General features: G+C 46.6%; 1 protein-coding gene across 2 annotated transcripts in view; it reads right to left on the reverse strand.

Moving 5' to 3' along the window:
- LOC149371750 (glutamate receptor 1-like) overlaps positions 1-27,941 on the reverse strand; it is a 230,972-nt gene that overhangs the window by 56,656 nt on the left and 146,375 nt on the right. For both annotated transcript variants that reach the window (XM_089566035.1, XM_089566036.1), the window contains exons 5-9: positions 11,245-11,495; positions 7,521-7,679; positions 6,182-6,382; positions 3,585-3,692; positions 3,068-3,181 (exon numbers count right to left, since the gene is read on the reverse strand). In XM_089566035.1, the coding sequence (XP_089422161.1) occupies positions 3,068-3,181; positions 3,585-3,692; positions 6,182-6,382; positions 7,521-7,679; positions 11,245-11,495 (833 nt within the window). The remainder of the gene's footprint in view (positions 1-3,067; positions 3,182-3,584; positions 3,693-6,181; positions 6,383-7,520; positions 7,680-11,244; positions 11,496-27,941) is intronic.

The following is a 27,941-nucleotide window of genomic DNA, read 5'->3' on the forward strand; positions in this document are numbered from 1 at the left end:
CATGTTGTCACTTGAACGCTAGGTTGTTTGTATTTAAGTGAAAGCATTCGCGAGCACTATTCCACTTGAGTTTCGTCAATGAGGACAATCTTGTTCTTTTCATGCACTTGGCAACGCTCTGCAGCCAAAATTTCTGATGGCAGCCTCATGATATAATTTCTTTAAAACAGGAAATTTAGTTATATTAATGTTCTCTGAGTTGCGTATCTCTGCTAGTCTGATAACTTTCACTGCTATTAAAAACGACCATTGCGGGGCTTCTTGAGTTAATATGTGACGCTAATATTTGCGCTTTCTCTCTTTACCCTAGCACAAACCACATTTCCCATCTTCATACAAAAGCCCAAGTTTCTTTTTGTAAGCACTCATTTGCCCTGGTAATTAAAAATTTGATCAGGAGAAAAAACCTCAGCAATGGAATTCTGTGACCGTGGAGTGGCGGCGGAAGGCTGGCGCGCGGGTTACCATTACCTCTACTTTGTCGTAATAGGTTGTTCTCTCGGTATTGTAGAATACTGCGAGGTATTACGTTTGCAAACCACTCTCTTAAGTAGAACCAATTGCAGGAGAAGAAGTTTAGCCCCATTGGTTATTCGCAGCGCACATTCCCTAAACTGCAATACACGACTCAGTAAAAAATCAGCTCTGAATAGAAAGAGTTCTGATTTAGGCACTACATTAATATAATATCGTATATGTCAGATACGTGGACGCCATACGGCTATGCGATAAGCATGGCTGCCTTTGCATGCCTCATTTATATGGTAACACCTGGATTGTCCACATCCTCCGAGTGTCCGAATCGATCCAATTACGGCTTTGTATCGTCACCTGCTTCTGAAAATCTAAGGTTTTGAAACCGTGCAGAGACAGGTGTGTTCTCCCCACAGCAGGTGCTTTGGCACATGCCTTACAACCAGGGCAGCTTTTTCGCTAGGCACGGCAGAAAGATTGGGCCAGCTTTTCGCACAAAAAGGTACACCCTTTGTCAAAAGTGATTCAGCTACGCTGTGTGTCTCGTTGTGCATCGTTACAAATATAATAAAGGCGGGAGACTCTTTTGTCCAAGGCCTAGGATTTCCGCGGATTCCACAAGAGTTCCAAGAAAACCTTTTGGGAGATTTTCGTATGACGAAGGCTAGACCGTGTCACTGCCGGCTGTGATGCACCGATCAGTTACCATATACACCGAGGTATATTTATTTACTCCCCGTCCTCGCACGTAGAGACGTACAAAGGGCTTTGTAAATCCAGCCGAAGATGCGCCGAACCATCGACTGCTGAATCACGTCGCGTCTCTGAAAATGCGTTGCGAACCACAGGGGTACAGCTTGTCGCGAACACTCACGCGCAAATTTTCTGAGCGCCTGTAAAGCTCGTGCTTTTGTTACAGGTAGCTAAATCAACTCGGTCCGTGTTACACCCATCTCTACACAGCGGTACTGCAAACACACCGTGAATGCAGGAAGGAGCGCGTTGGCGCTCGGTTGAAACGTTTTTTTCGCATTTTTTTCTTATCTCACTTTCCATTCAAGCGGATGCGCAAACACCAGCGGAGGATTGTACTATGTTTTTGCTAATGGAAAAGAAGACGGCACGGGGAACCTGATGGCGCGCGTATGAGAAGCTTTACCGGTTGATATTTTCCACTTTCCCGCTTTCCCGTGGAGCCCCCGGCTTGTCGCAAGTTTGCTGCTTCAGTAGCGGGGATGACAACAACGGCAAACAACGCCGTCCTATCCAGATCATGTTCGCGCACACGAAGTGAAAGGGAGTGCAAGCCTCTCGGGGGTGCCGAGCGAACATTTTACCGAAATGAATGCCTACTTCCCTGCGCTTGCGCGCACGATGTGAGGACTTTGGGCTGTTTGTTTGACAACCAGGCCCCTCTTTTGAAGGCAGTATGCAAGGCGGGTTCAAGTTTTCCACGTGATAAACACTGCGGTGCGGTGCGTGTTAGCGCTTTGACTACCAAGTAAACAAAACAAGAAAAAAAGAAACGAGAACGAGGACTGCCAACGGATGTACGAGTAATACCGCTTTTTGATGCGATGGTTTCGACGCGACGCTACGACGGGTGAAATATCGAAGGGTAGAAAACTTGAAACGCGTTTCGTTTTTACAATTCAAGGCCATCAAACAACATGCAGCTAGTCAGCAGAGAGTCAAAACTCTAAATGAATGTTAAGACAGGATGTTTTTCACAAGAAAAAAAAAAAAAGCCGACCACATGGAACCTGTTTGAATAAAACACTCTCTGGTGACGCATGCATGTAACATGTATGTGAATTACCAAGCTACACTCACGGATTACGGCCAGTGAACACTCTGGATCCGCAGTACGAGCACATGTACAGCCGGGCAAATCTTTAGCTGGCCTGCGTGACGGCCGCACTTTCCGTGCTCCTGCAGCTTATGACGCAGCAGACTTTTGAAAACAAAACCTAAGCACAAGCTCACTAAGCCCGTGCTTAATGTTGAGCTTTCCGCAAGTTTGCTTTGTCGTAAAGCACAGAAGCGCAGAAAAAGCGGCCGTCGCGCACGCTACCAAAAGTTTTGGCCTGCTGTACGCCGTCGCGCACGCCAGCTAAAGATTTGGCCTGCTTTTCATGTGTGGTGTGGTGCCATTTCGAAAGCATTTATGTCAGTAACACAGAAGCAACTACAATCGATTGTGGCTAATGACTATGAGCATGCAATTAGCAAAAAAATAAAAAATAAATGACATCCATGACCTGTAGAGGTCACTTTGACAGGCAGCCAGTGATGATCACACTGAACCTGAATTGGAATTTTTGCAAGTGGCGTCCAGTAGATAGCAGGAATGTATGGGCGTGCTTGCGAGCATATTTTACTTTCTCACGAATAATAGACACTGCTGTTTACTTGCGCGTCTGTTTGCGAATAAACTGCGGTCTTTGGCACGCGGTCACAAACACAGGTTTGGGGCATTTTTTAAAGCGCCGTCATGTTTGTATGCCCGGCTGTACACAGTCAAAAATAAGGCGAACGACAGAAAGATACTTGACGCGAAGGGGAACGGGAAGTGCTTGCAGAAGTACTTTACCAGAATGCTGGTCACTATGTAGGTCTTGTTGCTCTCGAAGCCGGTGTCCTGGTAGACGCGGCGGTACTTGGGCGACGAAAGCTTGAGTCCCTTTACGTCAGACCACTCGGCGATCTGGACAAAGACGGAGGAGTCCTTCGCACGGCTTCTCTTTCCATGCTTTGTGCGTCGGAAGCTAGCTTTTGCTGTGCACAACACCGATATGGAGTAACGTTGGTTATCTCTGGGCGCTGCTCAACGCTGCGCACATGTTTGTGCCTGTATCGACTTCCGCCTTCCTTTGACTCAACGCTTCTCTTTTTTTTTGTGCTTATGCGGGTGCATTTCTCTCAGTTTCCCGACTCGCTTCTGATGTACGGAAGTTGGGAATAAGTCGAATTTCAGCTCTTTTACTGGACTCTAAACAAAGTGCAAAAGGACACTCGAAACATTGCTGGGGAATGCGCTAACAGCATCCGCGCTGCAGATGAGCAAGAAGAGCGAATTCTTCCATTGTGAATGCCCGCGTATCACATACCTTCACCATCTCGCTGTTTATCGTCATTTCGACCACGTCGATGGTGTAGTTGACTCGGAAGCCTCGGTCGTCAAAACTGATGTTTCCAGTCAGCCCTTTGATCTTTGCCTACGTGCATGAGAGAAAAAAACGACGCGGTAGTTAGAATACAAACTCCTGCATGTTGTCTTTTGCAGAACCGTGATTTCGCTCTTTGCTCACCGAGAACTAAGAAATGCAGCCTCCTGACTGCAGTTGCCGGCTTACCGATAGGCTTCTAAGCACCCGTGGCTCTTTATGAGGCTCTTGTGGACAAAGCTACGTTAGGCTAGAGAATTAACTGGATGTCACATATACAGATTAGACAAAGAAAGTCAAGAGAGCGTTTCGCATTTTCCTGGGTGGCTTAGAATAATGTAGCTTCTCGAATGACCTTATAAGCCGAGGGTTTACTCTGACGCAATATATCAACTTGCAACTTGCACTTTATAAAACTACACCATAACAGTTCTCTGTACCCTTTATAGGCGAAGCTTACGTATACGCAATAGCCCTGACCCCTCTTGCTGCCATTTTGTTAGAAGCGACTCATCTGATGCGTGGATTTCCAGTGAATGCCTTTTTTATTCTTCTTAAGCTTTATGCTCAAACATTTACTTGCCCCGAAATATGGACGTAAACAGCAGTGGAAGTTTTAAAAAAGAATTTCTAGCTTGTAGCTCCTTCAGCGGAATGATTTCAGAAATGCGTTTATGACCCATTGAGGCTTGCCACAAAGGTGTATGGTGGTTCCCAGTGGCCCTGCTCTCGCCAGTCTAACTGAATTCGTAATCATGGAACCCTAACGTGCCTTGCGCTTAAGGAAGTTTGCCCGGGCGTATATTCTTTGCGTTTTGCGCACAGCTTGCGATCCCGTGGAGTGTTTCCCTATGGCGCAGTGATACGTACGTCATACCTCGAATTGGAGTGCTGGTTTGACAGCTGCCCTGTAGTCCTCGTTGAGGGACGGAGACTGAATGCAGTGGATGCAGAGACAACGAAGAGCGGGTAACGAAGACTTTTTACTGTAACGTGTCCACGCGGGACGAATTGAAGTGAAACTGCTGGGGCCTTTCGGGGAAGGAGGAGGTGGACAGTCTCTTCTGCGCTGTATCCCTTCGATATGTCACACCAAATCGTTAAAAGTTCCACCGCAGGCTACGAGTTAGGGAAATGCATAGTAGCTGTCTCTCTCTCTCTCTCTGCGTGGGTACTTGAACCGCATCGTAAGCAAAAGATGAAGTTGGTGAAGGGAGGGTAAGTAGGAAGTGCAGGGAAAGATTTCGTACGTGGTATCGGGGACAGCGCAGCATTCAACTAATCGGCAAAGCTTGCTCGGCAGGCTGGCAGAACACTACCACTTTCTGCTATTTCCAAGAAACACGACATTTTATACTGGGATACAGGCCAGCCGTCGTCGTCAAACTTATTTTCAGGGTGTGGCAAATAGTCTAGGTAATTTTTCACACCATTAACTCAGAATGGTTCTCAAAACTATGCGAAGCTTCTTTGAAGAGTACCGATAAACCTACAACGGTACTGTTCCACGCAGATTGAGCAGCTTAAGCATTCCGGTCATAACCTGCGGAACAAAAAGGAAAACGAAGAAAATCCGCCTTGATCCTTGTACCACTCAGGAACAGCATCTGTGGCTTGTTACAATTTTTTCGCTTCCTTGCAGCGAATTCGTGAAGATTGCTATAGCAGTCCTCTATTCTTTTACATGCTCTTTTTCCTTTCACCAAGTGCAGGGTAGCCAACTGCAACTACCTTCTAGTTAACTGCGCTGTCTTTCGTCTTGCTCATAATCTGTCCTTCTCCGAAGGTTATTTGCAGTTCTTACTGCGCCCCCTGATTGTCGGGTCTGGCCCCGCCAGGCTTGTAAATTTCTGGGCACTCAGGCAACATTTCAAAACTAAACATTTTCGCAGCATAGACACCGTCAAGGGCACTGCATGTGAGTAAACAACTCGCTTCGTCACGCTTGAAAGCGCTGTAGTGCTTCTGTCAGAAGTGGTTCACACTACAGACGAACTGTGTAGAGGAGTCCTGTAGAGCCATTCGCGAGGGGTATTTACTCCACACACAGGTTTGCAATTAGAGAACAACCATGAAGCTGTCCTTCGGGGGAAAAAAAGTTTGGCAGCATGTTACCACCATCATCATCAGCCTAACTACATCCACTGCAGCACAAAGGTAACGTATTTCTCCCTTATTTATCCCATTAACCCTGTCTTGTGCAAGCTTCGCCCATCTTATCCTCGCAATCTTTCGAAACTCATGGGCACATCTGAGTTTCTGCCGCCCTCTGCTACGCTTGCCCTTTGCTGAAATCTGCTCCGTTACCTTAAAGAACCTACGGTTATCTTACGTTCGCATTACATGCCTAACCTAACCTAACGTAAACTAACCTAACCTAACCTAACCTAACCTAACGTAGCCTAACCTAACCTAACCTAACCTAACCTATCCTAACATAACCTAACCTACCCCAACATGAATAAGGCTACGGTTACTGTGGCACTAAGGAAGAGATATTACTCAATCTTTGGCGGAAGTAGCGACCACGTTGTGCATACCGAGCGAATGCGTTTCGCGATCTCCTCTCCGTGTTCCCAGGGCATGACCTTCTCACGGCGGCAGTCGATGCCCCGGGTGTTGTTGTTGTAGACCTCGCCGCGCCTGAAGTTCTTGCTGAAGATGCTGGGATAGTCTCGCAGAAGCTGCTTGAACGCGTGAAGGAGCACCTTGGCGCCGTCGTACATAAGAGCCGCGTCCGCCTGCGTCAAAGGCAGCAGCACAGTGTCCGTTGATGCTAGAACACACGGTCAATCTTGCATGTTTCTTGTTTCTTTCCAATCTCTGTAGGTAAAGTTACCGCTCAAGAAATGTAATTAATGAGATAAAACTGTTTGTCCAACTCTTCTCTGCACTTTCTCACCGCGCCCTAACTTTGATATTAACTTTCGCCACCCGGGCTGGATAAGCCATACCGTTTCTTATCATTTCTGCGAGACTCTAATAAACGCGGTGCTTAACATGGTTGCATCAGGTAAGTAAGAAATGTATACCCAAATGTATTATCGCAAGCATATAGCCGGCATCATTTAGTCACCTATGCGTCAGAAAAACATAAGGCATCGTTACACTTTCTTCTTTCGTGAAACCAGCCCCGCTGAATACCCTCCATGGGGGGTCCTTAAAGGTGCACTGAAGAGGAATCTGAACTTGTCTTTTTGCCGCGGGAACTCGATCTACACGTTCCCAGCTTTCTTAGAAACTTCGATTTATTGCCCTGTGTGGCCGATTTCCTTAATTAAATCGAATTAACGTCCGGCTCCCGCCTTTCTTTTTTTTTAATTCTCCCTCGTACGGTGGGCGGAGTCGACCAACGCGCGGAGCGCCTTTCACCCAGTCGCGTGGCGGCTTGCCGCTCTGCCATCGGCGGAGTAATACGTAGTAGTCCGTAGTAGCAAATAGTCCGCGCGTATTTTTATTTCTTCGGTCTTATTTTGCGGCTATATTATCTGCGAATGAAACTATTTATTCATGGAAACCTAAAAAACAAAATAAAGCGAAAGCAAAGCCTCCACGGGACTGGGTGAAAGGCGCTCCACGCGTTGGTCGACTCCGCCCACCGTACGAGGGAGAATTAAAAAAGAAAGGCGGGAGCCGGACGTTAATTCGATTTATTTGCGGAAATCGGCCACACAGGGCAAAAAGTCACTGTTCCTAAGAATGCTAGGAACGTGTAGATCGAGTTCCCGCGGCAAAAAGACAAGTTCAGAATCCTCTTCAGTGCACCTTTAAGGAAATAAAATGAAACGAAACTTTCACACGTTATGTAGCATCGAAATATACCAGTTCTAAACACTTTTTTATAGCTTAATTCACCGCTCCGTGTGACTTATAACTTACCGATATCCTCTTCTTCTTTGGATCAGGCCAAGGGATCTTCGAGATGCGCTCTGTGAATACTTCTTTGTAGGGGAGAGTGGTGTTTTGGACCAGTCTGAAGCCGGTGATGTTGACGGCGCCAAACTCTAAGCTTGGATTGTTTTGAAACTCGTCCATTATCTGAGAGGACGGGAAAAAGAAACATGGGACTAAGTGCACGCGTACGCTTAACGGACTGATTAATCCGCACGCAATAGTTCAGTACGCTTCGTGAAACATAATGCATGCCCTCTAAATCATTTACGCTTCTACGAAACCAACAAGGTATGCGCAACTTCCACTGAAACCACATTTTACAATCGTAACCACCAAACTATAACAGCAAATACTGTCTTCCAGTACTCTGCCAGTGCTCTACAATCTGCAATAACAACTAAGGAATACTACCAATTAACTGAATCTGCCATTCAGATTGGGCATTACAACACAGAATAAACACGCAGCACACCAACATTCACCTCCTTCAAACCTGTGTGCTCATGCTTTTAAACTCGCTATGAAAAGTGTACCATCTGGCATTAGTGGTGAAGAGTTGATGACCACAAATTTCGAAAATAATTTCAGCGCCATTGACGCAACCTGTTGGTGGCACAAACCAAAAGGTTTCACTGCAAACTTATATTAGATGAAATGAGCCCTTAGTGCGCGAACATCGAAAAAAAAAATTATAAATCAGTTTTGAGATTGATACTTGACGTTGGCTTTTTATTCTCTGGGACGTTTTTTTTCTTTTGCACCAGTCCTTCATATCTTGAAGTCAACGCTTAATAAATATTGTTGAAACACTGTACTTCGAACACATCTGATCAGCGTTCCAGACAAAAATTAAGCTCCAGGAAAATTCTTGCCGAAAGAACTAAACTGATATTCAATTGACTCGTAGATAACTGGCTTCCAGTTCACTCAAATTTAAATGAGACTCAATTGACCTCTACGCAATTGCCTGACCGCTGAATGATAGCGTTAGAGAACGTTTCTGCACCTTAAAGAACAGGCACAATAGGGTTTGAGTTCTTATTAAAATGTTTTAGATTTTGCAATGACTCAACAAGCGGTCAGTTGTAATTCTACGTGAATTTTTGGTTTGGTTTATTGGTTTATTCGGGTTTAACGTCCCGAAGCGACTCAGGCTGTGAGGGACGCCGTAGTGAAGGGCTCCGGAAATTTCGACCACCTGAGGTTCTTTAACGTGCACTGACATCGCACAGCACATGGGCCTCTAGAATTTCGCCTCCATCGAAATTCGGCCGCCGCGGCCGGGATCGAACACGTGTCTTTCGGGCCAGCAGCCGAGCGCCGTAACCATTGAACCACCGCGGCGGGCTTGTAAGGGCTTAAGGGCTTATGCTTTGCGATGTCAGTGTACGTAAAAGAACACCCAGGTGGTCGAAATAATTACAGATCCCTCCCCTACGCCCTTCTTTCTCTCTTCCTTCTTTCTATTCCTTGTTTAAACCATTCTTGCAAGGCGCGGTTAGGGTGCCACCAAGTAGCGAGACAGTTACTGCCACTGATCTCCACTAGGGGAGCTGGATGCCGTATCGGGCATAGAGTTTCTTACTATTACCTAGAGGGAAAGCTGGCGGCGCTGCGCTTCAGCCACCATGGACGCTCAAAGCATCATGGGGCGGTGAGCTACTTGTTGCGAGACAGTCGTAGTTTTTCAGGAACAGGGAGTGTGATTACTAAGATGTTTCATTCCAAAAACGCTGTTCGTGTATGCGCAGACGACTTTCGCGCGAACGCAGTGTGCAAAAACCATAGTAGTGAAAACGCGATGACACACGACGCCAATAAAAGGCTCTACTCTTCCGAAATGCCATTAAAAAAAACCTCTTAAAGTATCTAAGCAACAACATTTTTTTTGAAAACATATTTACTTTTGAAAGTGCGCCTATTAATTACGAAATATTTGTTTTTGTAGTGTTCATCACTTGGCCAATAGGAAAGCTAGTCATCTCTTATTTTGGGCAAACTTTGCACTTAAATGCTTTTCTGCTCATTTGTTGCAATCATTAGACAAGATATTGAATGTTAGGACATTCGTAGTTATCGAACAGCTTTATTTTTCTATTATATCTTGGCCAAAAGTTGCAGTTCCGCAACAAGTAGCTCACCGCCCCATGATGCTTTGAGCGCCCATGGTGGCTGAAGTGGTCTCGAGGGGTCGCCATGCAAACTCCCATAGACGGGCCGCCAGCTTTCCCTCTAGGTAATAGTAAGAAACTCTATGGTATCGGGCGCCCGAAAGTGAAGCCACCGGAAGTAAGCGGCCTTGTCCCGGAAGTCAGCCTTTGGCAGTGCATGAAATCGGACCTCAGCACGGTTTTTAATTTACAGTTTTGTTTTCCCACTTAGCATTTCGTCTTTTCGTCGTTCTCGTCTTTTTACATGACAATGCCTACCTGTTGCGCCGTCAACTGAGGGAGGAGACCAGCGCAGTCTTCGGGAAAGACGTTTCAAAAATAAGGGTCCATTGCATCGCAATGGGACGACACTAGCAGACGACAGGACGTCGCTACACGCAGCAAGTATGGAGCCTCGTCTACTCGGCTCGGTGACGTCTCGTTTGCCTAGCTTCGCCAACTCTGCTCTGTAATGTGATGCTTGTTCCCACGCTCAAGCCCAAGTTATGCTATCAATGGGGGATAAATATAAGAAAGAATAGGTGGAAACATTCACCAGGCATCTGACTTTGCAGCGACCATCTTACCGAATTGTGTGTAGACCGAACCAGAGCGAGGGCTAGGTTACTATCTGGTGAGGTGTCGAAGGTGTTCGGTTGGTTCACGTTAGCGCCTCCAAAAGGTATGGTACTGCTTTTTCGACGGAGCGTGTCATATACTGTTTCGTAATGTAGCAAGTTAAGCCTGAATTGGCTTTAATTCGTGGTGCTTGGTGCAGTTGACTTCTAACAGCGCTTCTCACGCGCGCTGCAGCATTTGTCTTTCTTGTCAGTCGTACCTCTCGCGCTGTGCCTTTTCTTTGCTGCACGAAAATTCGGTTTTAAGATGACCTAGCCTCATCGTCATTCGACTACTTCTCCTTCACGATCGGAAGACACGAACCAGACAAGAATATAGTGTTTAATGCACGTACACCTTTGCCGCGGCAGGGTGAGACTTGCATGCCTGTTTTCTTTGGTTTCTCTGAAACTACAGGGTTCTGCAAACAATGCTCACATTTCTCGCGTTCAGCTTGCTTGTTCCTTTCATATAACGGCAGACATTACACGAGAACAGCGCAAAAAACTGAGAACGAAAGGGTGAAAGACGCGACTTTTTGCATTGAAATACACAGCAGACATCCGACTTCCGGGACAAGCCGTCCAACTTCCGGTGGCTTCACTAGCGCTCGTCTCGGAAAGCGAGAATGCGGCATCCAGCCACCTAGTGGAGATCAGTGGTTACTGCGCCTTTCCTTTCCTCAAACCCAATTTTCTTTGCTCCGTGTGATAGCCGATCACAGCTGAAAAGTGTCATCGATCGTGTTGTGAAGGGGTGCAACTATATTGGCAAGACGACCGGAAGTAAAGTGCTCAACGACAACCCTCGCATACGAGAGCGCCTCGCACTCGCCAGGTGTCATAAGTGGCAGACAGTGAGAGAGACCGGGACTTTCTGCACGTTCCGTTCACGCTCCAGTGCACCCCGGTATGGCGTGACAGTTTTTCTTTTGCACTCACGAGGCTTGTGAGCAGGAAGTGGTAGTTCCGGCGGCCCATGAACGGGTCGCGCACGTGGCTGATGATGATCTGGCGCGTGGTGTCGGCGCTGCAGTCGAGGACGACGTACTTCCTCGACTCGCGGTCGCGGTCCTCCAGACGTCGCAGAAAGCGGTGCACATCGGACGCGTTCTGGACGCGCTTGACAACCTTCACCTCCAGGTGGTAGCGGTCCGTCGTCAGTTGGAACAAGTGCTGCAGCTTCTGCAGGCCTGCAACACGAGAAAACAGAAAGCCCGCAAACTGAGTGCGGATTGGTTGTGGTCGTCCCGTCCATGTGGGCCTATGGGGGCGGTTGCGCTTTCGGCCATGGTAATGAAATATGTTTGAAAGCTTTTTGCAGAAGAACCGAAAACTGAGCGAGTTGGTGCATATTGAAGAAGTAAAAAACAGCGCAGCGACGACAGACAAGACAGAAGGACGAAGAATTGACAAGCGCTTGTCCTTCTTCTTCCTTCTGTCTTGTACGTCGTCGCTGCGCTGTTTTTTACTTCTTCAAAGCTTTTTGAGTTAGAAGGACGCTCAGGACAACCGTATCCTACTTTATTTTTAAATGTAAAATTCCGTTCTGTGGCTCTTTCTGGTATAGCTGTGTTTGTGCGCAAGCATGCCTTGAAAATTAGACAACAGTTTTTCCGCCACTTGATTTAAACTCGTGATGCCCGTACCGAAAAGGACTCCGCGATTACCGTTTGGAAGTGAATGCCTAGCCTCTGTCTTGACGCACCACAGTTTTGTTGCGAAACGGCGAGCTCAGAAAAGCTCCGGAAAGTTGTCATCAGAAGGCGGTAATCTATCAATAGATGCGAACTTCACTTTATGTACACTTAAAGGGATGATATACTTATACGCAGAGTCAAACAGCGGTCATCCAAGCTCTAGAAGAACTGAGCAAGTTTTGTATAACTATTTTCCGGAACGCTTTGGCGCTGACGATCAGATAACGAAAGCCATATATCACTACTCGATCTGGAAATTGAAACTAGACCTGCTGGTTTCAAGACGAGAGCTCTGCAGCATGTGTCCCACCCGTGAATGCGCTACAAGAAGCTCGTGTCTATATCTGAGCGCGAAGTACGTGCTAGTGGACGAGAACTCTCTGGCTTGCTTACAATGAAAACAATGGCTATGTCGGAGTTGAGATGGATGAGTCGATCGTCTCCGTATTTTCCAGTCAGTTCATGGTTAGTTCTACGAGCACTCAATGAATACGCTGTAGATTTAAAGAAGGGGCAAAAAAGTTGCTTATAGTCAGTTATTTATAAGCCGGTTCGTATTCGTAAGGTCATTATGTCACTTATTTCGTTTCTTTCTGACTTCTCGTCCACGAACTCTCACGATTGCCCTGCAAGCTGGAAGTTCATGTTTATTCTGGATGTCTTCGTGCAAAAGCATGAAAGTCTGCGTGACGTTGTGTTTCATTCTTCAAATTTAGCCACTCTGCAAGCAAGACGCAGCCGCGTATCATGAGACAACCCTGTGCGCTTATTGTCAGCGGTCTTATGCGACCTGGGCATGTCAGGAGACATTGCTAACGTGGTAAGATGAAACGCGCGACGCCAATGAAACACGCAGAAAGGTAGAAAGCAAAATGCTGTGTTCAGACGGCGCTGAAATCTCTAATAATTAGCGCTGCAATGACTGGTATTCGTTAGTTTACTTTGTTTTATAAGCGAATTTGTATGCATTTTTTGGTAAGGCAGTGCTATATTGTTGTCAGCTTTTTTTTCCGCCAATCAACCCGAAAACATGCGAAGCAGACAGCCGAAAACAATCGGTAGTTTGTGTTACACAGCTGCTTTCAAACGAAAATAAAACTTTTGTCGCTACATGACTCAAGGGAAATACTTCAAATCACATGCGCACAATCCTGAGAGCGGTTTTCTACCTTTATTTCAACATATTTAAAACAATAGTGCATATATGTGGTATATTTTATTTACTGAATTGGCTGTATTTATCATACTGGCTTTCGTTTAGTACAATTTGATGTTTGTTCCGGACTTCTGCCTTGATCCGGGTTGGACCGAAAATATGTATAAGTAAAAAAAAATACACTAGGAAGAAGACGAACAGTTTTAAAATTATGATATTCAGGGCACGAAAATTCTTAATTCTGGTTCTCCTTTCTGTTCCACCTTTAAGTACGAACGTTAAGACAGAACGAGACCAAACTGCGAAAAAAGAATAAAGTTTTTTTTTTTCTTCAGCAATTTCTATTAGTGCAGCAGGGCATGTTTCTGCTTATGATCCGCGTTGTTAAGAACGTAGGTGCTTGTGAATCAGAGCGAGAGTCAAAGAGAAAGGTCTGACTGACGGTCAGGCGCTAGCCCTGGGACTGTTTGTCACGCTCTCATACTGTTCTTTTTAACTAGTTAGATTGGTTGTTCTTTCTGATGCGCGGCGTACGTGTTCGAATGGTACTGATGGATCTCTTGTCTGTAGGTCCGGAGCTGCTGTTCTTTCCCATAGAGGGACGTGCACGGCCTTACTCGTTCTTCATCGTATAGTGCGCCCAGTTTTCGTGAGAGAACTGTGCAGCAAACTCTCTGGCACTACATCACCCAACCTCGATTTTGCATTCTTCGTTGAGTAACAGTTGAGGCTGACAACGACAACAAAGTAAGAAAAGAAAAAAAAGAGAGATTCGGAAGCTCCAGCATCGCAGTGTCTGTAAGCGATGCGCGAAACGGAGAATAAGTTTGGTTTGAACAAGAGATCACGGCACCCATCATTCCTCCCCGACTACCCGGGCGCCCCCTAGGCAGACGGGGAGAAGAGTCCGCTGGTCGAGCTCTTCCTCTCGCCTTGCGCGGATTATTTATTCACGATGTAATCGGCCCCAGCAAAAGTTGAGCCCAGCGCGCTTTGTTTATGGTTGTGTTCCTTCGGAGGAAGCCTCCTTTTTACGGCTGATCAGTAGGATAGCGAACATGGCGGGCGGCTGGACATTTTGTTGTTTTCCTTTCTCGCTTCGCGAACTCGTTTCAAAGATTCCGCGTAAGTTATTTCTTCTCTTGCGAAACAGTCGAGCGTGGATCTTGAACATACAGCGGGGGCTCATCGTTCGCGAGGAGTTGGCTGATTTATCTGCGTGCCACAGTGGCACTCCAACGTTGAAAAGAAAATGGTGAAGTATAGCAGCGCGAAAGACACACACACAAAAGGAAACCTTAAAAAAAACGTCAAACAAGGATAACAAGACAGTGTGAAATTTACGCGGCCAGCCTCGTAAAAGAGCGTGTTGAGCAAGAGTGACAAGCAGCCTAAAGAGCAAAGATTCTCCTTAGTGCTGGAACTTTATTTTCTTCGGGATTAGAAAGCGATTTTCTCTTTTTCCCTTTACGCCTCCTTCGCGAGCAGAGTGGAAGGTGAGCGTTAGACAAAGCTCCTCTCTAGTATTCATTCTTTCTCACATTTTCTTTTTTTTTTTCGGCGCGTTTGATATTCTCAGCCGCGAAGGCAAGAGATGCGAACAGAGAACTTTTCTTGTTCTGACAACTTCATCTCCTTTCAGATGAATGAATGCCTTTTGCTTCTTTGCACTTCATTCCATATTCCCATCCTCTTCCGTACGTCGCAAGCGCAACAATAGAGAATCGCACGCGGAAACCAAAAGCTATTCGAGAAAGCATGGATGTGTAACGGAGTGCGAAGAAAAGGAGTGTCCAAATGCGGCATACGTTCGTTGCTTCGTCGCAGTTGTCCCTACGAAGCCATCGATGTCATGTGGTTTGGAGTAGCAGTTGAAAATCCGGAAGGGAACTGGAAACAATGTGCATTTATATATCTTATACATGCATTATTCCGCCCCGTGCGGCGGTGCATTCTCCCAACTTTCAAATATTTCTTTTTTGCGCACCCTCCTTGGCGAGAATAAATTTTCGCGAACTTTGGCGCATAGTTTCTTCTTTTGCCTGCATTTTTTCTCTCCTGCGACAGGTGCACGTGCGTTTCTCTCGTGAAGCCCTGAAACTACGAAGTCGCAAATTGAAACTGCCGCTGTACTGAGCGCTCCTTTTCTTAACGCTAGCGTAAAGGAATGCCGCCCCCAAGAGGCGAACCAGGCGCATGCACACACAAAAAGAAAAGTAAAGCAGCACGTCTCATGCTAGGTTAAACCGTTCAAGTAAACACGCTGACTGCGCAAGCTGTAGTGGAATATACCGGTGGCGAAGGTACTGCGCTACACAAATCCAGGGAAGAGACAAGGAGGCAAACACAAACGCGGAAGAAAAGAAAGAAAAAAGATCAAAGACGTACAGGCCTCGAGAAGTAAGAGATGGCAGCAGCGAGAACATATCGATTTGCAAAGAAAGGCTTGCCACAAAGGTGCACACAATGGTAACGCACGAAGGAAGCATTCTGAGAAGAGACGAGAGGGGATGAAAACGATATAAGGAAGCAAACAGCGTCCGGATAGAACGAAAGTGAGCGCGCCCGCAGCGTTCTTTCTTCTTTTCCTGCCACCTGTTTTTCTTCATGAAGGAGTGGGTTTTACTGTTTGCTCAAGCACGTATAATGGTGTACAATGCGGGACCGGGCAAACATTGCGTCTTGAAACCAAACCATCCGAATATAATGCGGAAGGAGCGAGACAGCCAAGAGTGAAGACAGCAAAAATTGAACCGGAGAATAAATCTTTGTTGATGAGATGATATGTATATATATAAGAGGGGGTTCGGGCAAACAACGAAACGGAGAATATCAACTGAAGCCGAGGAGCGGGTAAGAAGCTCGGCCGCCACCCATAGGGGAGGGGGGTTGTGCGAAGGCAACAGAGGCGCCTCTTCCGCAGCATAGCCCCGGAGAAATCCGCTCCTGGCCGTAAGCAAGGGATACAGGCGTGCCCTGAAGCCAAGGTAGCGTCTTCTTCAATAGCAGCGAACCTTTCAACGCTCTACCGATGCTTCCCCGAAGGAGGAGGTCGTACAACGAATTCCGAAACGCGTGGCTGGGCTCTTCATTCGCTTCAGCTGTGCTTCTGCAACCTAAGAGCGCAGCTAGGATTGCTTCATTCCTTTCTTTCTTTCTTTCTTTCTTTCTTTCTTTCTTTCTTTCTTTCTTTCTTTCTTTCTTTCTTTCTTTCTTTCTTTCTTTCTTTCTTTCTTTCTTTCTTTCTTTCTTTCTTTCTTTCTTTCTTTCTTTCTTTCTTTCCTTTCTTTCTTTCTTTCCTTCTTTCTTTCTTTCCTTCTTTCTTTCTTTCTTCCTTTCTTTCTTTCTTTCTTTCTTTCTTTCTTTCTTTCTTTCTTTCTTTCTTTCTTTCTTTCTTTCTTTCTTTCTTTCTTTCTTTCTTTCTTTCTTTCTTTCTTTCTTTCTTTCTAAATAGAAAAAAGTTGCGATGAAGACAGAAAATTACCCAATCTAATTAGCACACATTAGTAGGCATACTAGGCCACATGGTACACTACAAGACACAGATGATCTCCCTTTAACCAAGTCGAACGAACGTGCTTCAATGCCTTCAATGGACGTGGGTTCTATTCCCAACACAAACTGGTTTGGTTTGGTTTATGGGGTTTAACGTCCCAAAGCGACAAAGGCTATGAGAGACGCCGTAGTGGAGGGCTCCGGAAATTTCGACCACCTGGGGTTCTTTAACGTGCACTGACATCGCACAGTACACGGGCCTCTAGAATTTCTCCTCAAAAGAAATTCTAGCCGCCGCGGCCGGGATCGAACCCGCGTCTTTCGGGTCAGCAGCCAAGCACCATAACCACTCAGCCACCGCGGCGGCTTTCTTTCTTTCTTTCTTTCTTTCTTTCTTTCTTTCTTTCTTTCTTTCTTTCTTTCTTTCTTTCTTTCTTTCTTTCTTTCTTTCTTTCTTTCTTTCTTTCTTTCGTTCTTTCTTTCTTTCTTTCTTTCTTTCTCTCTCTTTCTTTCTTTCTTTCTTTCTTTCTTTCTTTCTTTCTTTCTTTCTTTCTTTCTTTCTTTCTTCCTTTCTTTCTTTCTTTCTTTCTTTCTTTCTTTCTTTCTTTCTCTGCTTGTGAGGCATTCGCTCGGTTGCTTTGCCTTCCTCGCTTTGGATAAACCCGCCGCGGTGGCTCAGTGGCTATGGTGCTCGGCTGCTGGCCCGAAAGACGCGGGTTCGATCCCGGCCGCGGCGGCTGAATTTCTTTGGAGGAGAAATTCGAGGCCCGTGTACTGTGCGATGTCAGTGCACGTTAAAGAACCCCAGGTGGTCGAAATTTCCGGAGCCCTCCACTACGGCGTCTCTCATAGCCTTAGTCGCTTTGGGACGTTAAACCCCATAAACCAAACCAAACCGCTTTGGATAAGTCGCAGAGGACGTTAGTGGGCCTGCTCTGTCGTCTCAGCAGCGGCAAGAAATCCTCTCTGGAATAGTTTTTCAGAGACGGTTGGGGAAGCGCAACGCGCTAGACCGTTCTTTATGCGGCAGGAAGGAAAGGTGTCTGGCGTGGAAAGACATAAGGAAGGAAAATGAGAAAAAAATACCAAACGGCGCCAGATTCCTCAAACTTTGCAGCATTTGCGAGTACGAATGAGAAGATGCATGCTCTCTGTCATTCGCAACACGCGTGCAAACACCACCACCACCATGCTACTGAAATTTGTTGCGTCTATAGCTCACCGCACTGAAGCGTAGTAAAGATCTCTATGCACATTGATCGAATGCTCTTGTTCTGTTTCGTTACTTTTTTTTTTTTGTTCAGAGCGGTACGGTCTAACTTGCACGCGGCGACACAGACGAGGTATTTTAGTCTCAACAAAATAGGCTTTTACGCATTTTTTTTGGTTTGCACCTTTCTCTCATAAAATTACCGAAGTTTAACAAAACTGTTTTGCTGCGGGAGAGCAACATTTTTTTTATCGTATTTTTACTGGCAGTTTTACGCAGTTGCGGTTTTTTCGCTGTTTATGAAGCGACTCCACGATGGTTTCGTCGTTTACTGTGTCATTTTCCCAGAGCCGCAACGGCGATAGCGGCGTCGCACTGCGGCAGTAAACGAAAACGACTCGATTCCATCTGGCGGCGGGGCTCCCGACTTTTACGTCGGTTTTCCCTATACGCTTTGTAGTGCTTTTTCTTTTTTCATTTTATTTTCTCTTAACTTCTACTTTTTCGTTCAGATCGACCGCTCGGCCCGACAGCGACGGTTTTCGAGGCAAAATTTTCAGCGGAACGAAATAACGCGTACACACAAAAAAAGAAACAAAGACGAGTTTGCTGAATTCTTCAAACTGCTTGATCTTATCGCTTTGCTAGCGCAGAACACCGAGTTGCGTCTGGGCGAGCGAGTACATAACCGGCTTTAATACGCACGACCGTCCCGCCGCGTGGCACTACATAACCGGCCCTTCCATTCGGTGTAACACGTTAAACAAGCGAATAAAATTCCTCAAGTCCGTACGGAAGAAGCGGAACCAAGAGCTAATTTCTGCGGGCTTATCTTCATAAAGCTCGGTGCTGCAAAGAAAAACGCCCACGAGGAATGACAGACGCGGAAGGTGCGACGACGAGAGGAAGGGAAGTAAGCGAGGGGAGTGAAGAAGGAGAAGGGAAGGAAGGGCCAAGAGAAAACGATTTGGGAACCACTAGACATGCACGTGGGACTTCACGGGAGAACGATTCGGCGCCGCGAGACGATTCCAGGCGAGCCGCGAGTTGTTACTCGTGGACATACTCCCGGCAAAAAAAAAAAAAAAAAACAAAAAGGAAAAGAACTGCGATAGGAGGGAAGGAGGTTCGTTTTACGGCCTCACAACGGCCAAGCTTGCTGCGAGGAAAAAAAGCTACGAATCGGACAGGAACTGGTGTCGTTAAAAACAGAGTAATAGCGATAAGCAGATAGAATGGGGCTCTGAAATAAGGAGAATGCAAGAAAGTTGAAGAAAGAAGAGACGCGGGTGCCTTTTCTCACGACGGTACGCAGGTGGGTGGCGGACTGAGGATGGGAGGTCTTCATTTTGCGAAGACTTTCGTCCTCCCGCCGCGGCTGGTCGTAAAAAAGGAAGCGCGAAAAGGAACGAAACACTGCTCTGAGGAAACGAGTGAAGTACGCTGCGCATGCACCGGCCAAAGCGCACAAACAGAAAACGAATTAAGGGGACGGACAGAAGGAGAGCGCGACGGGAGCCTTATCCCCAAATAAAGAGTCGATGTCCAGCTAAGAGAGCGCACAAGGAAGAAGTGTTCACGAAAGAGCACTCGCGCTGAAGAACTCGCGGCGGGGGCTTAGCGCGAGCTTTGAGTGATTGCGCGAATGGAAGCGCCAGCGCTAATCTGGCCGACAACTGATCACGGCTTTAGTGTAACGGACAACTCTGCTGCGCCATTTACACGCACGTTCGAAAGGGGAGGAAGAGGTGTGCTTATAGGAAAAACGGCCGCGAAATACAATGCATTACGGGGAAGAGTGATCGTGGAAATGTAGGCAGCAGAAGTAGCACCCAGAGGATTTATTTAACTGTTTGTTACTTCTACGTCCTGGCGGGGAGCATGCGCGCGGTTCGCGTCCCTTATTGGCTCTCACCTTCCTGCGAAAAGGAAGGGAAGAGGCTGTTCCCAGCACGTTCATTGACTAAAGTGTTGGTTAAGGCTGGTTAGTAACTCCCGTTTCATGATTCATATACAGCGAATGAGAACGGTAGCCTTGGTTTCTTATTTTTGACTTGCTCGTAAACGTTCCATCCTGAAATTAAGATGGAAAACAGGAATTTCAATAACACGGCGCGAAAATTTCTCGCCGGAAAGTGTGCCATTTAATGACTCAGCGAATCGAAACTACAGGCACGCGCCATACATCTGGTGCAAATTTCTTTCGCTCGCTGTAAATTTCTTTGCAGATGCGCAGGAGAATGCAGTATGCGCCCTTCTCAAAAGGATACGTACTGTTCCAAGGAGGAACGTTTCAAACATTAATGCAGTTTCAAGACGTCGTTGCAGACCCATTGCAAGTGTTCGCAGTGTTATATTAGCGTACATGCAAGGTGCGCTCGTCATTATTTATTATCGCTTTTGGTAAGCACTGAGCTCGGAAGACGGCATCTCACGTCCTTATTATCTGGTCTTTTAACGTCTGAGGGCTCGGTTGAGAAAGTACAGTTTTTTCTTTGTCACGGTGAGTAAAACAGCTGCTGCATCAGCCGTGCCTGAGGCGTTGATCCTCTTCGCTGAGAAAGTTAATCTCTTTAAATTTAGGTTTCTCTCAGGGCCAGTGTTCTGTTTAATGGAGGTCAGTTGAGGCAGGAGGCACATGGCTGCCATGAGCGGCACCTTAATATGTCCGCTTCAGGACACGCCTTGTCAGACGTTTTATTATGAACTAGCGTTTTCCGAGGCATTTCCCAAGGAGTGTCTGTGCTGAACGTCACCTGGAAAATAGAAATGCTATTTGGATGACACGTTTCAGGCAGTAAAAGTCCACAGCATGCTCACCAGCATGCTTTCGACGCTATGCGAGCAGTGACGCCAAAAAAGCCAGATTTTTTCGGGAGATGTTTTGTCGCTACTCATGTGTTGGAATGAACTTCGAAGGGGGCGCCGCGGTGGCTCAGTGGTTATGGTGCTCGGCTGCTGACCCGAAAGATGTGGGTTGGATCGAATTTCGATGGAGGCGAAATTATAGAGGCTTATGTACAGCGCGATATCAGTGCACGTTAAAGATCCCCAGGTGGTAGAAATTTCCGGAGCCCTTCCCTACGGCGTCTCTCATAGCCTGAGTAGCTTTGGGACGTTAAGCCCTAATAAACCATAAACCAATGAACTTCGAAGCTTTCGAAGTTTCAGTTTTACCGCCAAAAAGCATGTGATTATGACGTTGATGAATTTTGCGTTTGTTTTTAGTTATGATGTCATTGTTTTGTTCTCCTCACCCTTCGAAGACATCGCTGTCTCCGCACCATAAGCCACCGTGTTTTGAACGTATGTACAGCCTTTGTCAAAAGTTCGGAGCCCAGGGGGTTTGCTTCTGAGCCTCACTGTGTGCTTCGTGATGCGTCTCCAGCGCTCCAAATTTCCTCTGGGTAAGAAGATTTCTGGTTCTGCCTCCTTCAATGGGTAGGACTTCCAAGAATGCTTCAGGAGTCCCACTGCAAGGCTAAGAAGTAAACCCCCTGGGCTCTAAACTTTTGAGAAAGACTGTACTTCTACGCAATCAGCGCTACCACTCTACATCTACCATGCACGCTACAGCTACGTCACGCTGCCACGTTCGCACTGATTGGTTAAAGCTTGGCTTTGTGTGTATGTCGTGAGCTCTTTCCCATAATTACTGTGATTGAGGAAGAGGAAACAGTATCAACGCGGGCAAGAGGAACCGCTGTAGCGTAATATCCTTAAAGCCGGAGCTTACATGTCCCGATAGTTTCTTCTTTTTCCTTTTTCCTTTCCTTGGTATCCAGAAACCGAAGCGATGTTGTCATCATGGCTGCGCCCAGAAGTGCAGATATAGCGCCCTTTTATTTTTATTCGCCGGGGGGAAGGGGGGGGAGGTGAAATCGTGCGATATTTGCAGTGCACATATTCGTATGCAAACCAGAATATTCAGCAAATTACTCCATATTTCGGGTTTTTCGGAGTCTTTTTGTGAGCAAAACTCAAATTATATAAGCGCTTGTTTTTGCGCGTTACGCAAAACGCTCGCTCCATTTTTATCATTGAAATAAGGTTTGGTTTGGTTTATGGGGTTTAACGTCCCAAAGCGACTAAGGCTATGAGAGACGCCGTAGTGGAGGGCTTCGGAAATTTCGACCACCTGGGGTTCTTTAACGTGCACTGACACCGCACAGTACACGGGCCTCTAGAATTTCTCCTCCAAAGAAATTCTAGCCTCCGCGGCCGGGATCGAACCCGCGTCTTTTGGGTCAGCAGCCGAGCACCATAGCCGCTGAGCCCCCGCGGCGGCCATTGAAATAAGGATATTAAAAAAAAGCAGTAAACAGCTGCGGTATATTATCACAAAAATACCAAAGGAAAGAAAAGACGCTGCCAGCGCGGTACCCGGGCTGCAGCCAGAGGAAATAGAGGGGCAGGGAGACGATAGCAAGGACCAGTAGTAGTAGCGTAAAGTTTATTTTATTTCCGAAACAGCAAGAGGGAGTTGAGACAAAAGGCCACTTGACCTGATGAGGTCGCGGCATTCTAACAGGGGCAGCGGTGCACAATAGATGCAGAAATTTTAAAAGGAACGACGAGATTACTTATACAAAAGCAAGGAAACAAGCTCTGCAATATAAATATCAAGAGCAGAGAAAAAGCTGTTTAGCAAATCAGGTCTTTCTATTTCTTTGTTATTTGTTGCAACTACTTCGTGGCGTACTATGGGGACAAAAAAACTGACCGCCCTTGCGAGTTTCGAACCATGCCGCATTGCATGCGGGCGCCATCTAATGCGCCTAATGTGGCGTTCCGAGGGGGAATCAGTTCAGTCTCCGATCGATAGTACATTATCATTCCTGATGAGCAGCATTTCCTCGTCCATGCAAGACTTACCCGCTTTTGCTTGCACGCTGAAAAAACATTGCTTCAGCATAGGAGCAGCAATTTCGAACGCTCAAGAGCCTTGGAGCCGGACTTCTTAGAGCGAATGATGCAATGATGCTAACAAATGATGCTAGCGAGAAGTCTGGCTAGTACCCGCGTTTTGATCTCCCGCTTCTATAAGGTAGTTTTACAAGCTTACTTGAAGATAAGCAGCCACATAAATAACAAGCATTAAATGAGCTTTAAGACCATTACCCAACTAAAAAACAAAGTACTCTGGAACAGGCATAATATATATATATATGTATATATATATATATATATATATATATATATATATATATATATATATATATATATATATATATATATATATATACATGGTTTGTTCTGAAAGTAATAGGACTCATTTTTTTAAACAAAATTTATTTAAGAGAATAGTACAAACGATTACAATTTTTGAAGGTAGCACCCTTCCGCACCAACTTCGCGCACGCTTTCCTCATCGATAAGTTTTCTGTCACGATCTCAAAAACTTGGGTTTGAGGAATGCTCAAGTCATCAGCAATCATTGATACTCATTCTACGATCACTGTTAAGCAAATGTTTCACTCGCTAGACATTTTCGTTGGTCATGCTGGTCGAAGGGCGTCTGGAGCGGTCGTCTTCCTCCACTCTTTCCTTACCTTCTCGGAAAAGCTTGTGTCACTCAAAAAACACCTGATCTACTAATGGAAGCGTCACCGTAGGCCTCCTTAATCATGTTGTGAGTCTCTTTGCCCGTTTTACCAAGATTTACTCAAAATTTGATCGCGTATCGCTGATCCAGTAAACGCTCGACGATTCTGCATGACGAGACGTTTCGACAGGGGTTCACAGTACAAGCGACCTCCTCTCTTCAACGGCCGAGAGCCGACTCCCGATTTTCCCCAGCATTCCCAATACCCCCTTCAACGATCCTGCCCGCGCAGACCACCTCTCGTCCGCCCGTTCGCCCAGGAAAAAACCAGTCCTACTACTTTCAGAACAGACCCTGTATGTATATATATATATATATATAATCTCTGTCGAGAGATCAGATAAAAAATTACGCCGGGAAAAGGCCGGTAGTCGGCGCAGAACGAGGATACTTTAAGCGCGTAACGAGAGGCATTAATCTTGCAGTGGGCGTAATCCGGATAACAATGATCACGAAGATGATAAGAGAGCATTCTCTCTGCTCGTCAGCTGTCATCGAATAAAGAAACCCCATGCGAGCCGCTTCCGCTGCGATGAGCAGACACGAACAGGCGACGCACCCGGAAAGCATGCGCAGTGCTTCTTTCGAGAGAAAGAGGCACACTTCCTGGATAAGGCGAGAAGCCGGCACTTCAAAAAGGGCACCGGCAACTTCTCGCACACGAGAAAAGAACGTGTGAAACACGGGTAGATTGCGTCGAAAGAGAAAAGATGGAGTTTCTCTGCTAAGCCTTCCCCCGATGTGTTTAGAATAGCAATGTATTATCAGAGAGGTTCACGACTCTGGACTAGTCCATTTTAAATCTCTCGACTTCTTCGCGCGGAGTCTACACCGCTCACTTCTTCAAGTTCTCAATCTAAATGCGCCTCACTTGGGCAGAAACCGAGCGACGCTTTTCCACAGGCGTACAAGTCACTTCTACGTGACAGGAGAAAGTTCGCACTGATAAAGGGAGGAAACAATTCTTCCCGACGCTGAAAATGCGTCCGCAGCAGACGCACCCTTCGCGTGCCTGTGCGCATAGTGAAGAGCGGCGCAATATGTAGGGAGAACGCAGAGCGAGCAGATCCGGCTCCACGGCGCGCTTCTCCAAAATGGCAAACACGGCGTGCATTGCAGATGAAAACCATGTCATCGAGAACGCTCGTGCCGAGAGGCTTGCGAACAATTCCGCTATCCGAAGTGGGACGGTTGTGCGAATACCAACGACTGCAAAATCGCTCAAAGCTCTCCCCCGTTGCTCTCTCGCTATAGCCAGGCCTTCTCCCGTTTCCGAAACAGCGCTTGCTTGCGAGCGTAAGCTGTTCTTGAGAAGTGTGGACCACCGGGCGAGTTAAACCGCGTTAGGTTTAGAGCGCGAAGGCGACTCCGAGCGTGGAAGCTAACGGCTTTGCTCAGCATCTGAGGCTTTATTGCGATCAGGCGAAAATTTGTACGGCATCTAGCCAGACGTAAAGAGAAGGTATGAAGTCGGTAACTTGCTTGGGTTGTTTGCGTTCAACGGACGTGAAAGCGCTCGGCGGCACGACCGTACTGGGGATTCAAGAGCCTCTAAACAAAATTCGCAAGCGTTTACGAAAAGAAATGCTGACAGAACTTCGTTGAGCAAGGGGCAGTTGTCGGTGATTAGCTCGGTCGTTAACCGGAAGTTCGTTAATATTTAGAAGAGCGGCTTCGGAGGCACTAACCAAGGGAATTAGAGAGTCTCCATTCAAGAACTGCGTGTCTTCGCATTAAGGAAGGGAACTAAAAATAAGGTGCTCATGGCGAAGGAGGATCCTTCAGGCACGTTTTCCCTCAGATCATGACCTTTAGCCAGCGTGTGCTGGCTGCGCAAGAGCAAAACAAATGGTCTTCCAGGTCTCAGAAACTCAGCCCCCGCTTCCTCGGTGGATGCAAACGCCTCAGCGGCATTGATTTGAAGTGGACGGCGTGATTATTTTACCCTTGCTGCCGGGAAACGAAGGGAGCCAACATGTATGGCCTGCAGACAAGCATATTACCGGGATTTTCAGCGCAACGAAGACACACACAAGAAAGAGGACACGACGAACAGACACCCACACACAGAGGGCCCCCGAACATGGATGGTAGAGTTCGTTCAGTTAAACTGCTGGCAATTCTTATGAATAATGAACACGTCGGACGCTTCCGCAGCCATAACAGCAGAGCGAACAGCTGAGGAGAGTGTACGTGGTCCCTGTTTCCAAATGCTGCAGTGTGTTTCCTCAGAACAAAGTTGTTTTCTTCCTCTAATTCACAACGTCTATTCATAGGCTCCCTGCGATAGCTACAACATTCTAAATAACGAAACCCCAGTAAACCTCGGTTGTCACGATTTTTATTAGATTACTGTTGTCATATATAGAAGCCTAGAAGCCTGAAATATTCTAGTTTTCAAAGCCGCAAAGACTGCCGGTAAGATTAATGCCCTGAAACTTAGGTAACAGTGGGGCTCCGATAATATTGCGGTTGCGCACTTCGCGACAGGTTCAACTAATTTTACAAGTTTGGCTGCTGTTGCAACGTGAAAACACTTGTAAAAAAACACTTGCAAAAATTGCGAGGACACTATGCCAACTAAAGTGTTGAGAGGCGCAAGCCGGGGACACTGTGCTGTGACGACATCCGGTGAATGTGATGTCACACTGTTCCCGTGGCTCTACCAATACCGAACTTATACATCTTTCTGGGATCTTAAGTGTTAATTACGCTTAATTACACATTTATCCATCAAATTTGACACAAATCTGACGTTTTCCCGACCATTCTGTGACTATTTTCACTATGCCGTGACGTCTTTCGGTGGATGTGACGTCACAACGTTCCCGTGGCTGTATCCACGTCCGCGCTATTTCGACGCAATTTTGACATTTTCGCCTATAATTAACTAATTAATATACAGTACTCAAACTTGGCTTCTTGCTTCATTTTTTCATCCTCTATCTGAAGCAACCATTGGTTTTCTTCTGTCTCTTTTAGTTCGCGACTGAAACGCGAGTGACAGGCTTTGTTAACAAACGACAGTATGAGCCATTAAAGGCTTTCGCCTTAAAATCATGTGCTTTGCTAATGTGCCAGAGGGATCACGGGAGTACGTGCCGGGAGCTTCGCAAAGCACTGCCGCCGACAGATGACGAGAGTAGGCGACATGAAGGGTGACGCGCGGAGAGAGCAGCCAGCCATGCTTACTGGGCGTGCGCATTTATTGCCGGTTCTCGCCGTCTGTATTGCAGACTGCAGTCCGGGAAGTGCGTCGGCCACACGCTCCCGTGTTCCCATTCACATTGCTTCCACCTGTACTTTGAGGTAGAGGTAAGAATAATATTAAAGTGAGGAGTTAAGAAAAATGTAACTGGAAAGGAAGCTGCTACGCAGAACAAATTTTCATCAACTGAGACTACTTTTGAAACATTAACTCGCCATATCAAGACTTTCTCAGCGTCACTGCATTTCGTGAAGAGAATGCATAGTTTAAAACGTGGACTAACTAAGATCAGGCTATAGCCTTTCTAGAATGCCGATTTAATGTGTCCGCTTTGAAAAGGTAAGAAAACGCGATTTTTATGTATTTACGCACCTGTCACACATTCGCTGTAAGTCTTCTTTTGTGCAGATGGTTTATTAGAACAATGCCCAATGACGCTTCAAAACCCAATGCATATAATGTACAAACTGAATTTTGTGCATGCGTTGACAGACCTTTCCTCCCCAAAGCTAAAGCTGCGTTACGAGGAAGGCAGTGTGCAGGGTGTTCCTAATGACCATCTATCGACCATCTCAAGTTTGTTAAAGGAGCAACAAAATCCGAGAACACGTACGATTCTTTGACTTTCTGTTGCTCTTTCGTTTCCTACAGTCGTCATGGCCTACAACTGAACACGCAGATCCCCTTGCTGGAGGCCACTTCTCGAGATATTTTCGATAAACGTGTCTCTGCTCAAGCCGCAAAAGCATTCTGACCAGAAAGCCGATTTCACCTAAAGTGATATCGTCAGTCCAACATATCCGAATCACTGCACGAGATAACAACAACAACAAGAAAAATTCGGCAGAGAAACTTAAGGCTGCTTACCTGCCAGAAGGCAGAAGCCTTCCCGCGCACGCAGTCGACGCGCTCTGCGGCGTGATGCAACCCGAGGCCACGCAGCTGGCAATACTACCTCTGCATGGCTCTACGTAGCCGCTGCTGCGGTGCTGGAGAGCCCCTCGTGATCTGCGCGCTAACTTCGTGAAGGCAGTCGCCCCCCTCCCCCACCAGCTGCCACATCAAATTGCATTTGGATGCGCCGACCATCCGCATGCCGTCATTAGATCCCTGAAAGTCCTCATGCCACACGCCTGACGCAGTGGTGCCCACGCGATGGCAGGTGCTGCCACCGGTGTGCTTTGTGCGATCCAGGTTGCTCTTCCTGAGCAACCTCGAACGACCGAACCTTAATTTAAGCGTCACCTATCAGGTTGCATGAGGAG

This window comes from Amblyomma mixtum, chromosome 1 (genome assembly GCF_055824585.1).
Source record: "Amblyomma mixtum isolate Tamu chromosome 1, ASM5582458v1, whole genome shotgun sequence".
Taxonomy (NCBI): Eukaryota; Metazoa; Arthropoda; class Arachnida; order Ixodida; family Ixodidae; genus Amblyomma; species Amblyomma mixtum.